Raw genomic sequence first — 14,556 nt, forward strand, 5'->3', positions numbered from 1 at the left:
AGTTTTAAATGGTCAGTAATTCATTATTCTGCTAATTAGACTTCAATCACACCTCTCACTCCCTGAATGATAACAAGAGCAAGCGTGAATTTCAAGACCAGCATTCGCCCCTGGTTTCTGGACTTTATGGAGATATGTATGTCATAATACTCCTCTGAATCAAAAAATTAAAATAATCAAAGAAAATGTGTTGAATGATTTACAATTCTAATTTATTGAATAGAAAATAATTATTACTAGATATGAATTAGCATAATCTAAATCTGTGTTCTTTGTAGATTATATAACCATGTAAACACATAAAAATGTAGTATAAATTATAAGAAAACTGTTATTTGAAAACATTCCCAAAATTAGAATAATTTTCAACGTGGTTCAAAATATTAGAATAATGCAAAAATAAATGCACAAAAATTACAGTCAAATGGAAACAACATGATAATTAGTACGTTGATGTTTTAAAGTATTAACTATCTTGTGACAGTTATAACAGACTGAATAATATAAGCACGTAAACACAAGAAAGATATTTAATTAACCAAATATTTCGTTCTGGAAATAGCAAACCATCTTCAGTGGCAATACAAGAACAGTTTTAAAAAAAAATACAAGGTGGAATACTAACAATAGAGCATTTAAAAATAGAACAAGCCGCGTGATGTTATATCACTAAGTATTAAAGGAAATAATTTTAAGCAGAGACATGATTGGAATAAAGATATTAATTAATAATATTAAATAACGTAAAATTAATATGAATTAATGAGTTATCCTGATTAGACTTTCCCAGATTTTTGATATAGATATACAATCATTCTGATTCAGGTTAGGACGATGGAGTAAGGCCTCTACGCTTTCTTTGAATAAACATTCAAATTTATAACGGGATCTATGTAAGAGACGAGTTTTTGACCAAAGGATGTTGTGGTTAGTTTCAATCCCATGCTGAGCCAATCCAGATTTTTCAGGTTTGTTGTGATGAATGGAGGATTGATGTTCTTGGATTCTTTTTTCAAGAGAATGTCCAGTTTGTCCAAAATAGGGGAGATCACAGTTGCAGTAAATTTGATAAACTCCAGAAAGAGACATAGTTGAGCGTTTGTCTTTAGGAGAAGGAAAATGGGAAGATAATTAGTTAATAGGTGAATACGTAGCTGTTAACTCATATTTCTTCAGAATTCTTGCGATAGGTTCTGAAATCCCGGAGATGTAAAGAATTGGAACTCGATGTATTGAATCTTCATTATTTTGTGGTGGATTATAAGAATATCGAGAAGATGTTGAGTACTCTTTTCGGAAAAGCCATTGAGTTTCATGTGTTGTTGGACAGTAGTTCTTTCTGTAGAAAATTAGAAGTAGAATAATTAGTTTTGGCTCTTCTGATTAGACATTTTATGATTCCTGTTTTTTGACAAGGATGATGGGCTGATTCTTTAAGAATATAACGACCTGTGAACGTTGGTTTCCTGTAAACTGTAGTTGTAAGAGTATTTGAAGGTGACCGGATGAGGAGAACGTCTAAAAAAGATAACTGGTTGTTTTCTTCCATTTCCATAGTAAACTTTATACGATGATGTAAGGAATCGATACTGTTTAAACAAGAAGGTAAGGAGTCTTTGTTGTGCGGCCATACAGTAAAGATGTCATCTATATATCTTACCCAAAAGGATGGTTGAGGGAAAATAGATGAGAAGAGAACTTTTTCTAGGTGTTCTAAATAAAAGTTGGCTAAAGCAGGAGAGAGAGGACTTCCCATGGCCATTCCTTCTACTTGGCTCTAAAATTTGTTTTGACATAAGAAATATCCAGAGTGTATTACAAAATCGAATAGTTTTATAATGTCTTCTGGAAAGATGTCAGCAAGTAATTTTAAAGTCTCCTTGAGAGGTACGTTTGTATATAAATTCTAGTAGTACCATTATTAGGACTTTAGGAACAAAATTAGTTTCTTACTTTCTTCCTCATTTGCTTTGTTAGTTCCTTAGTGCACATACCATATCTTTATGTTCCTGAAGATGGCAATGTGACATTGCCGAAATATAGAAGTGATTCATTAAAGTTATCTTTAATTAATATACTTTATATGCGTTGTTAATTCCGTAAATTAATTACCAGTTATGTCTAACCAACGTATAAGTCTTACTACTAGAATCATGATCATCCACGGAGATGCAATCACACGAAAGGCCCGTCAATACGGCAAATTGAGGTTGAAGATATCGAGGCAAATAAATCGTCTGACGTTCCTAAAACGCTGCCGGGATAACAAAGTGATCCCCAACTGTGTCAAATTGAAGCACCGTTTTACTTCCGAGAAAGCTCTACGCATTTATAACCGCACTAGCTTCGCCCTGTTAAGAGAACAAATTACCGCGACGCGCGTTCTCCTTGCCGACGAAAACAAAACCTTACGGGCGCTAGAGGAAGAGCTTTCTAACACACTCGGCCTCGATCTACGGGCTATACTTCATGACATCTCATGCACATCGGCAAGAAAGGAATTCGAAAAAATACGTAGTCGGCACGTGAAAAAAAAAAATACGAAAACCTGACAAAGACTTCTACTTCTGTACCCCAGCCACCACTTAACATAGTAGTCAACCTCTCGTCGGCAGTTTTAAAGCCTGAAGCACTCACCGCACTTTCACGTGATCACAATTTCGCCCTAGCTCCTAAAAGGATACCTGCTGAAGAAATCATGATCCAAATAGAGCATGGAATTCGCAACCTGCCTAACCAATATCGCCAACAACGTGAGACTGGATGTAGTCGGTGTTCTCACTAAAGCCAAACCTCCAAAATCCAACTTATCCAAAAACGAATATACAGCCCTACAAGAATTAAAAAACAACAAAAAAATAGTAATCACCAAAGCTGATAAGGGAAGCGCCACTGTGGTACTCAATCAAAAAGACTACAAAGGTAAGCTAAATTCTTTAATACGAGACCGTACTACTTACCTCCCCATTGAATATAATCCGACCAGCTCTCAGATTAGAACTATCCACAGACTCCTTAAGAAAGTCACTTCTTGGCCTGTGGAAGTCACCAACAAACTTAAACCTTATAACTCTAGACCCCCCCCCCCCCCGATTATATGGACTCCCAAAAATACATAAACAAAATGTGCCATTGCGTCCCATAGTGGATGGCATTGATTCCCCCACATATAAATTAGCCAAACATTTAGCCAAAACGCTCACACACTACACTGGCAACACACCATCACACATAAAAAACTCGGCCCACTTTAAAGCCAGTATAGAAAACCTCACACTCCAACACACTGACATAATGGTCAGTTTTGACATCTCCTCCCTATTCACTAATGTCCCACTCAAAGAAACTCTTGAGCTCATCCAAGCCAAGTTTCCTCCCGATATCTCAGCTCTATTTCAGTTCACAATGAACTCAGGCTATTTCGTTTGGCAAGGAAAGTTCTACAAACAGATAGAGGGGACAGCCATGGGTTCACCACTTTCCCCACCCTTGGCCAATTTCTTTATGGAGACATTTGAAGAGAAAGCCTTAAACTCCGCCCCACAAAAAACCACTATTTGGCTTCGTTATGTGGATGATGTGTTTGCTATTTGGCCACATGGCTCAGACACACTCCACTCCTTCCTAACACACTTAAACAACCAACATCCCAGAGTCCAGTTCACCTTAGAAAAAGAGGAAAACAACACCCTCCCCTTCCTAGACACTTTAATCACCCGCCAGCTTGATGGATCTTTGGTTTTCTCTGTTTACAGAAAACCCACCCACACTGGCAGATACATTCACCAGCAATCCCCCCCCCCCTCACAATAATATGGAGTGATAAAAACACTATATAACAGGGCAAAATTAATCTGCTCAGATGACAAGGCCCTGACTATGGAACTAAACCACATCCTCAACACTTTCTTAGCCAATGGCTATAACCCCAAAAAAATCCAAAAAATACTAAAACCTGTAAACCACAACCCCCCTCCCCCCCTCCACAATAAAGACTACACCAAGTCTATCACTATCCCCTACATCCAGGGCACCTCTGAAAAAATAACTAATATCCTCAAAAAATATGACCTTACTTCCTGTTACAGACCATATAAAAAGTTGGCATCCCTTATCCCCTCTACCAAAGACCAACCACTTCCCCTAGACCTACCTGGTGTATACCAGGTCCCTTGCAGCTGCAAATTGTCCTACTTTGGCCAAACAGGCAGAACAACAAATATCAGGATTTCAGAACACCAAGACTACATCCGGTTTCACCAGTACAGCCGCTCTGGGCTGGCAGACCATGCCTTAGATACCCACCATAAAATTCGTTGGAAGAAAACAAAAATAATCCATCGCAGCAAGTTTAAATACGAAAGATTATTCAAAGAATCTTCAGCAGCTCTAAAAAACGTTCCTAACCTCAACAAATTTGGGTGCATGAAACTGCCCCAAATTTGGGAGACTTTCATTATGAGAACTTCAGCCCAACTGCCAAGACTACCAAATTAGCCCGCAAGAGGGCACCATTAGGACTTTAGGAACAAAATTAGTTTCTTATTTTCTTCCTCATTTGCTTTGTTAGTTCCTTAGTGCACATACCATATCTTTATGTTCCTGAAGATGGCAATGTGACATTGCCAAAATATAGAAGTGATTCATTAAAGTTATCTTTAATTAATATACTTTATATGCGTTGTTAATTCCGTAAATTAATTACCAGTTATTTGTATATAAAGATTCTATATCAAAGCTCACCATAAGATCTGTAGGTTGCAATGAGACATTTTTTACTTTTTCTAAGAAATCTGAGGAGTTGTTTAGAAAGGAACTAGAGGAACTATGTGAGATTTCAATAATTTAGCTAGATATTTGGCTATACGGTAAGTAGGAGAATCAATATAATCTACTATTGGACAAAGAGGAAAGTCAATCTTATGTATTTTAGGAAGACCATAAAATCTAGGCGGTCTTGCAAAATGAGTTTTAAGTCTTTCAATTGTGTCTCTATCTAAACTGATGACTTCATCTAAGAGAGAATTTAATTTCTTTAGTTGTCTGTTGGTTAGATTATAATCAAGTTCTTGAAATGTGGAGCGATCTCGAAGTAAAAGAGAAAGTTTTCTTCTGTAATTTGCTGAGTCCATAACTACTGTTGCTTTCCACTTGTCAGCTTTGGTGATAATGAAGTGATTGTTTTTTCTCAAGGAATGTAAAGATTTCATTTAAGAAAGAGATATGTTGGAAGGAGGAAGTTGGCCTTAAGTAGAGAAGAAGCGACTTCTAGGCAAAGAGATGATTGAAATAAAGCTTTATCACTAGTTAGATGACTGAGATTCCGTTCAATGTTAACTAGGAAATCTAGATATGGTATATTATTAGGAACAATAGAAAAATCATGTTGACAGGATGAGGGTTTCGCTATAAGTTAGAGGATGTCCGGATATATTGACAATCCAATTATCTAAAGTTTTGAAGGGCTTGAATTGTTTAGATGAAAGAGTTTCATATTTTCGGTTTAGATGTTGACTTAGTTTATTATGTGCTCGTTGAGTAGAACGTTTAGCCACATTTAGAATTATGTGTGAAAGATGTGGATCCAAGTTTGTGGAAATATAGGTGCGAAGATCAGAAATATGATGACTGTGAAAAGCAAGATCATGTTTAGCAGCTTTAAGTTGGTTACAGATTAACGATAAACTGGTGTTCTGGTAAATATTATGAGCTCTGGGAGATTTTATAGTTTCTTTAACCTTAGCGAAATTGGGAATAATCTTGTTGTTGTGGCATTTTTTTAAAAAACTGATCTTTGCTTGTAACCTACCTTGTATAACTGAAAGTTTTCCTAATTTACCAGTTATTTTGGTGGCATTTTCCCTGTGAAGGATTAAAATTTGATGTTTTAAGAATACTTGTGACATAAAGACTGAATAATATAAGCACGTAAACACAACAAAGATATTTAATTAACCAAATATTTCGGTCTGGAAATAGCAGACCATCTTCAGTGGCACTACAAGAACAGTTTTAAAAAAAAAAATACAAGGTGGAATACTAACAATAGATCATTTAAAAATAGAACAAGCCGCGTGATGTTATATCACTAAGTATTAAAGGGAATATATTTAAGCAGAGACATAATTGAAATAAAGATATTAATTAATAATATTAAATAATATGAGTTAACAGCTACGTATTCACCTATTAACATATTATCTTCCCATTTTCCTTCTCCTAAAGACAAATGCTCAACTATGTCCCTTCCTGGAGTTTATCAAATTCCCTGCAACTATGATCTCTCCTATTTTGGACAAACTGGATATTCTCTTGAAAAAAGAATCCAAGAACATCAATCCTCCATTCATCACAACAAACCTGAAAAATCTGGATTGGCTCATCACGGAATTGAAACTAACCACTGCATCCTTTGATCAAAAACCGCCTCTTACATAGATCCTGTTATAAATTTGAACATTTATTCAAAAAAGCATAGAGACCTTACTCCATCGGCCTAACCCGAATCAGAATGACTGTATATCTATATCAAAAATCTGGGAAAGTCTAATCAAGATAACTCATTAATTCATATTATGTTATTTAATATTATTAATTAATACCTTTATTTCGATCATGTCTCTGCTTAAAAATATTCCCTTTAATACTTAGTGATATAACATCACGTAGCTTGTTCTATTTTTAAATGATCTATTGTTAGTATTCCACCTTGTATTTTTTTTTTAAAACTGTTCTTGTATTGCCACTGAAGATGGTTTGCTATTTCCAGAACGAAATATTTGGTTAATTAAATATCTTTCTTGTTTTTACATGCTTATATTATTCAGTTAGTACTTTGTTGCATCCTCCTTAGCTTTTATGACCATTTGTAAGTAGTTAGACTTATTATTTACTAGCGGTTCACAGTTTCTTTTTTTTGTTGTTGTTGTTGTTTTTTAATCAGAACATACCCATATGGTCTGCAGACTAGAAACAAGTTCATTTTTGTCTCTTGGGGCAACTTGAAGATGTTTCTTCATAATTCCCCACAAATTCTCATTGGTGAATTATGAATTGCCAGTCAAGGAATTACATTGATTTACCTTTCTTTGAGCCATCTTGGAAGTGTGACAAGAAGCTGAATCTTGCTGAAAAAGGAAATCACCATCACACAAATCTTGTGATGCCAGTAGCATAAAGTGCTCAAGAATTTCTTGGTATACTTTGGAATTGATACACAACACACAGCCTACCTGGATCCTCTACAGTCATACAAGCATGTACCATGACAGAGGTTGCAAATTTCACCAGACATTTCAGGCATTCTTTATCAAATGCTTCTTGCTTAAGATGCCAAACCCTTGATGACCATGGGACAACAAAACATACTTCCTTGCTAAAAAGTATCTTTTTCCAGTCCTTTTGATCCCACAACAGTCTTTCCTTACACTATCGTACTCTAGTAAACTTTGGCTTTTGACTTTTGCTTCAAAGTCCTAAGTGGCTTTGTCTTAGGCACATGTGATTTAAAACCCAATTTGTGAAGTTGTCTCAATATTGTAGATTTAGACACATTCACACCCGGTTCTTTCCATCTCCTGTGAAAATACCTTATATTTCAGAAGTAGTTTTTCTTCATGATATTCTTCAATCTCCTCTCATCACTTTATGTAGTTATTACCTTTCGACTACTATTGTAGCGATTATTTTGAAAACTCACGCTTGCTTGAGAACATTTCAATTTCTTAGCTATAAACTGTTGAGTTTGGCCTTCTTTGTGTAGAGACACCATATGAAACTTCTTAGATATGTTTCACTCATTCGACCCATATTTAGCAAATGATTAACTAAAATCCATGCACAAATAATTCCTCACACATGAGTCAATCCCACAGCTACTGAAATTGCTATTTCTATGCTCTACTTAAAACCAATCGGAAAAATTTGGAATATTCTAATATTTTGACCCACGTTAAAAATTATTCTAATTTTGTGAATGTTTCAAATAACACTTTTCTTATAATTTATATCACTTTTTATGTTTATATGGTTATCTTTAATCTACAAAGTAAGTAATTTAGATGATACTAATTCATATTTGATAATTATTTTCTATGCAATAAACTGGAATTGCAAATCATTCAACACATTTTGTTTGATTATTCTAGTTTTTTGATTCGGAGGTGTAATAATAATTTATTGGAAGTTTATTTTTCACTTGGTTAGACTATAATAAATTTAGTTTAATCCTTTATTCAAGTGTAAGCAAACAAAGTTTGCACCTGAAAATATCTTCAGGACTGGGGTAAGGTAATGTTGCACTACCTTACCCCAGTCCTGAAGATATTTTCAGGCACAAACTTTGTTTGCTTACACTTGGATAAAGGATTAAACTAAATTCATTATAGTCTAACCAAGTGAAAAATAAACTTCCAACATCTTTCTCTAAATCCAGAGTAATTCAATAATAAGATGGTACACCTGTTGGCAACTGCTATAGGTAAATATGACCTCTCCTATTGCTTCTGCCTTAGTATCTCCACATTTGGGTCTGCCTCCCATGCTGGATATTAGAGGCTCTGCTTGGGATAGGTTTTCCTGTCTCTGAGTAGAGCCATCGCTGAGATTATCGCTTTGTCTAGTAGTGAGGTGAGCCTGTCACTAAGTGGAACAAAGCAGAGTTGGGCGATCTTTTGGGATCGTCTAATTTTTTAGAGAGGTCTTTACTTAAATACACCTCAATAAAGGTTGAAACTGGTCTGGGTAGTGGCCCTTCCCTTAATGCATAGCAGTATACATGTCTGCAAGGAGATCTGCTTTGCATTATGGGAGATACTGAGACAAGGAGTGATGACAGCTTGGTCCACCTTTGCTCGGAGTTGCCTGGTGTTGCACTACCTTACCCCAGCCCTGAAGATATTTTCAGGTACAAACTTTGTGCTTACACTTACATAAAGGATTAAACTAAATTTATTATAATAATAATTTACTTTCTGAACCAACATTAAAAACTTGCTTTGTGTTAATGAGATAAAATTAGGTAAGAGAAAATATATTAAACTGTAAAATCATTTACCAAAAATATAAAATATCTCGAAATCAGAAACAGAAATCTCTAAAATCTAAAAACCAAAAATCTCAAGATTGATACAGCAGTTCACAGCCTTCTACAGTTGATGCACCTAAATTTTCAAATAAATAAATAAATAAATACAGCTTTATTAACTGTAACCCTACTCATTTACATTAGCCACTGAAAAAAAAAAGTAATCATAAAATAATAAATTATGTTTGAATTGAGCCTTACATTACCCACAGTGCTACTTTGCTGATCATTTCTGAATTTTTAGAACTGAATTAGAGGTTGAAAAGTAGTTGCATTTGTAAGAAGAGTATATCTGTAGCAAAGTAAGAAGTTTATTTTTCATTTGATTAGACTATAATAAATGTAGTTTAATCCTTTATCCAAGTGTAAGCAAACAAAGTTTGTGCCTGAAAATATCTTCAGGACTGAAACTCCGAGCAAAGGTGGACCAAGCTCTTATCACTCCTTGTCTAGATCTGCCTCCCATTGACGAGACCTCAATAAAGGTTGAAACTGGTCTGGGTAGTGGCCCTTCCCTTAATGCATAGCAGCATATACATGTCCACAAGGAGATGTGCTTTGCATTATGAGAGATACTGAGACAAGGAGTGATGAGAGCTTGGTCCACCTTTGCTCAGAGTTGCCTGGTGTTGCACTACCTTATCTCAGTCCTGAAGATATTTTCAGGTGCAAACTTTGTTTGCTTACACTTGGATAAAGGATTAAACTAAATTTATTATTGTAGCAAAGTAAGTTCATATCTCATATAAAATGCAAGGAACATTTATAATAGCTCTTCACAACTGAAATCGTGAGTTGGCTGATCATTTGCAAAGGTAGCACAATATCCCACTCTACATTCTTCTTTACAAAAGAGACATACTAGTTCAATATAATCCTAAAATAATAACTCACTGTGTTTTTATAATATCATTTTAGTCATGATTAGTAGTCATCAACTATTTGCTATGTTAAGTACTGTAGTATTTGTTTGCATATTGCATGTAAAATATATCTGTAATTGCATAAAGAAGAAACTAAATGGGATAGGAATTGGCCATCAGCACATTCTTATTCACTAAAGCAGGTAATTAGGTTTTTAGTTTATATGATTTATTATCTATCTGCTATTGAATACAGTTCCACAGTTATTTGTTTAGATCTCAAGTTATAATTTTTCCTTAATATCAAGATGCTGTATATATAAAATATTTCTTAATCATGAATTAAACTATTTATGTATCTTCTGTTTATTTTAGGCCCAGTATGACTTTCTCTACAGAGGATTACTGGATTACATTGACTCTCGGAATCTCTGTGATATGGGAGATACCCAACTATGACAATGTGCTATACCTAGACCCTATTCAGAATGCATCGATGCATTTTATCTGAACCTAAATGGAGTTGGTAAGGTGCAAGTGCCGCAATATCACTTCATCCTGGACCTCAGGACTGCAGCCAGGCCACAATTCTGAGACCAGCTGGAGTAAGTCATTGCTCAAGTATTAGGGTGTGTTCCTACAAGAAGTGGGGCAGTGATGTGGAGGTGCTGCTGCTATTGTTGCAGTATTTTTTATTAGTTGCCAATACTTCCACACAGCTAGTAATTATTGTGTGCTCAAGGAGTCAGTCAAGACCATTATACACTTAATATTGTCTCTTGTGGTGCTATTAATAACATAGCAGAAATAATATGGAACAGGAGATAATGACGAAGGTGCTCAACTACAGTCCATCTAAAAAGAAAGAAAGAAAGAAAGAGGATAACTGAAAGATCCAAATTACTTGGATTTGTTTTCTTAGTCAATTTTTGATTTGAAAGCAATGGTACTTTACTGTTTCAAAACGAGTTCTGTTACAACAGCGTCATCAATTTAAGATGGCATGAAAGAACCAAATCTTGCATCCATCTCACATAGTAATTTTATTGTGCACCCTACTAAAGCCAAATAAAACTGGAGGTGCTTTTTATTATTATTATTTTTTTTTAAAACAGATTGTAGATAAAATGGTACTGATGAAAATTATTCTTCATTAAGAAACTGGTAGCCAGAGCAAAGGATGGTAATATGCACAACATCACAACTGTGCCTGTTTAGGAATGTGGAGTAAGTGAAAGGAAGGAATCGAAAATTAAGCGGATAATACTCAGTGCCTAAGATTTTCTTTTGCAATCGTGTCTCTTCAGTTTTAATGAAAATATATTTATTATATTGATTTTTTACAATAATTTAAATGTAAACTAAATTAAAATATTATTTTAATTATGTCATGACATAATTTTACTGCACCAGTTTCATTTAATTAAAGGAAAAAGTTATTAAAAGTGTTTATTTACTATTTTAAAGGCTAAAATTGTATGAGATGATCATTTCCTTTTAAAACAGCAAACTGTGTGTGGTAGGATCCTTATTAGCCTTAAGCATATTCATTAACCTATAACTTTCTTGCTAAAAGTAAAAGATCTGTTTCATAAAATAACTTATTTGTATAATTTTATGAAAAAAAAAGATAGGAAATATGATTTCCAGTTTCACTTGTTGCAAAAACATTTGTTTCATCAACTATATAATTTAACATATTAATAAACACTGTTAAAAGAATACTGTATTTACTCGAATATCGCTCGTCCTTGCATATACCTCGCATCCCTGATTTTACTTTACGAAAAAAAGAAATTAAAAAGTTTCGCATATAGTTCACACACGAAAAAGTTTAAAACTTTAAGAGACAGATAGTGAATGTTGTTATGGGAGTTTGAGATATTTTGGAATTCGGTTGAAGAGAATCAGCATTTCAACTCAACAATCGTCGGCTTGCCTTTGTCGTTGACTTGCATGTTTTATTAATACCACACCAATCATATGCATAGAGATGGAAGCAACCAGTAGAGGAAATGATGTCTTCACAATGAGGATTTTGTGGTGGTGGTGGGGGGGGGAGATTAAGATACCATAATAAGAACTGTTGTGCACCTGGATTTTGAGAGCTTGGGACATGATTTTGCCAGAAATAATTAATTTAATTACAGAAGCATTGTCTCTAAAAGATTCAAATATATCGCATGATGAAGGCGAGTGACCGATCGTGTTGATGACTAACATTTAAATGTATTCATTTTATAAATAAAGTGAACAATTATAAAACTATAATGAATACTGAGGATTTAATTATAAATGTCAATTTAATTTTTTCCTGAAAAACGTTAGTTTCTGAAAATCCCTGTATATATCTCACACCATGATTTTGTAACTTTAATTTTGGAGAAAAAAAGTGCAAGTTATATTCAAGTAAATATGGTATAAAATTAACCATAGCATATTGGAAATAAAAGTTCATAATTGGTAAGGAGTCAACTTTTTAAAGCCAAAAAATAATACAAAGAAGAAAAGACAATCTCAATCCTTGACAGCTCTTCAGAAAAGAAAGTAATGGGATAGAGTAAAAGAACATTTCTCCTTGAAACTTATAGGGGCACTGTTATATGTCCTACACTAACTGTTTGGAAAACAGTGATTTTCTGCATAAATTTTTATGTTGCCTTTCAGCTTTACAGAGTTGGCCGGTTACCTGTAAAAGCACTTATTAAGAATTAATCCTTGACCATGTTACCATTCGTGCTGGACTTAAAAATGCCATATGTGTAGAATGTATGATTTTTGGAATTGGTAATGATGAATGTAGAGAGTTGTTCATTCATTATACAGAATTACCTTTTTTTGTGTGTTTTAATTTTTTCGCAGATCATATTTTAATTCTAAATCTAAGATAACCTTCAAACAGGTTCTGTTTTGGGACCACCTGCAAATTGCTTCTAAAATACAGTAAAGAACTTAAGAAAAGAATATGCAAACAGTCTGAAAAATAGAAAACAGTCATGTTTCTGTTATCTTTCTGATTAACATCAAATTTTTTGCATTTGTTAAATCTTCAAACATTTGCTTAGAGAAGCTGATTTCCTCAACTAACTTAATGGTATCATTTAACTCATGTTTTAATTAAGATGCAACTTGAATATGATAATAAACATTTGATACAGGCTATTCAATGGAAAAGTATTCCACTATTTATAAAAGTTTCACTCAATGCATCATGGGCATCTTCAGTGCGAATTGAAAAAAATAAGAGCATAAAATTAGCAGGATTAGCAAACAGAAATGGTATTATGAGTTGCATTAGAGCTGCATGGTTCCAATCAAGTCCAAACAAAGTTCAATAACTACATTGATGAAAAGAAGCATTAAATTGCTGAGGAAGAGAGGCCTGAGCAGCTTAACGCTTAAGATTAATGCCAGTTTAACACTTAGGAAAGTCCACTAGAACTAAGGATTCTCTGAACACATTGCTAGGATCCCCAGAACTCTTGATCTTCCAGTTGCATTCCACACTGTTTGGAAGTCATCTTCACTTTTGACTTCTGCAAAAGGATAAGCTTCTTCCACTGGCATTCTTACCTTGCTGTTTATCCAGTCCCCTATCTGCAAATGTTTTACATGGTGTGAAACATAAAGGAATACATTGTGTACCATAAACTAAAACAGTCTAAGTTTGCACAGCATTCTTATCCTGTCCACACTCAGAGTTTGGTGGAAAAACTCAAGTACTTTACAAGGAAAATTTCAAAGCATTACTATATTGTCATCATCAAAGATTAATCATCAAAGTTTATCTCCATTGTGGGAAACAGTGTTGCTTATATTCTCATCAGTATTGTTTTCTTTTATGTATATTTTTCTTTTCTTAAACTTTATTAAGACTTTATTACTGTGCTACAACCCATAATGCCACTTCTACATTGTTAATCCTTCTATAATTTAAAAGTCTTGTTGGTATGATCTACAACATTATTTATTATTCTGATTATAAAACTTGCAGCATAGAGCCAAAGGGACAGAGGGGGAGAAGCCGAAGTGCCAAGTTTGGAATCCCCCCCCCCTGGAGGCTCTGGTTTACTTAGTTTTGTTAGTTTTCTGTTTGAGCATTTTAGATTCCATGAAAGTTCTTGTATATAATAATAATTAGCATCTTTTTTATATATTTTATAAAATAAAGTTTTGTTTTTATAAAATTTTATTTCAAAAGAAATATCAAACACTTAATATCATTTATCTGAGGGATATAAAAAAACTAAAGTTAAATATATTTGCAATTAGTGTACCTATATTTGATGTATTTTTTAAAGTTATAAAAGTTTTGATAAATGGAAGTTATGTGTTACTGCCTGGCAACTGTTTCAAAAATTAAAATTTGTTGCTAATTTATTTTTGCCAGGCATAAGTATGAATGGCATCCACAACAAAGTAATGCCATCTTATTATAATTATCATTACCAATTATGCTGCAATAATTAAATGCTGCATTCTTAATTGTTACAGTAATACATATTTTCTGCAATGTCAAACATGTTTACCTTGATATGTTCAATCAAAGAAAGGTTTGCCCTAATTTCTTCTAGCTCTCATTTGTTTTAATATTCTTTCTTCTTTCAT

General features: G+C 34.0%; 1 protein-coding gene across 1 annotated transcript in view; it reads left to right on the forward strand.

Moving 5' to 3' along the window:
- Window positions 1-12,785, forward strand: part of LOC150095530 (receptor-type tyrosine-protein phosphatase epsilon-like) — an 858,461-nt gene extending 845,676 nt beyond the window's left edge. Inside the window, exon 25 of the mRNA XM_090410701.1 lies at window positions 10,324-12,785. Coding sequence (XP_090266827.1) covers window positions 10,324-10,407 — 84 coding nt within the window. The 3' untranslated portion in view covers window positions 10,408-12,785. The remainder of the gene's footprint in view (window positions 1-10,323) is intronic.
- The last annotated feature ends 1,771 nt before the right edge of the window (window positions 12,786-14,556 follow it).

The sequence above is a fragment of the Typopeltis vanoorti genome, chromosome 20 (genome assembly GCF_054136105.1).
Source record: "Typopeltis vanoorti isolate ZY-2024b chromosome 20, IOZ_Tvanoo_1.0, whole genome shotgun sequence".
In the NCBI taxonomy this organism is placed as follows: Eukaryota; Metazoa; Arthropoda; class Arachnida; order Uropygi; family Thelyphonidae; genus Typopeltis; species Typopeltis vanoorti.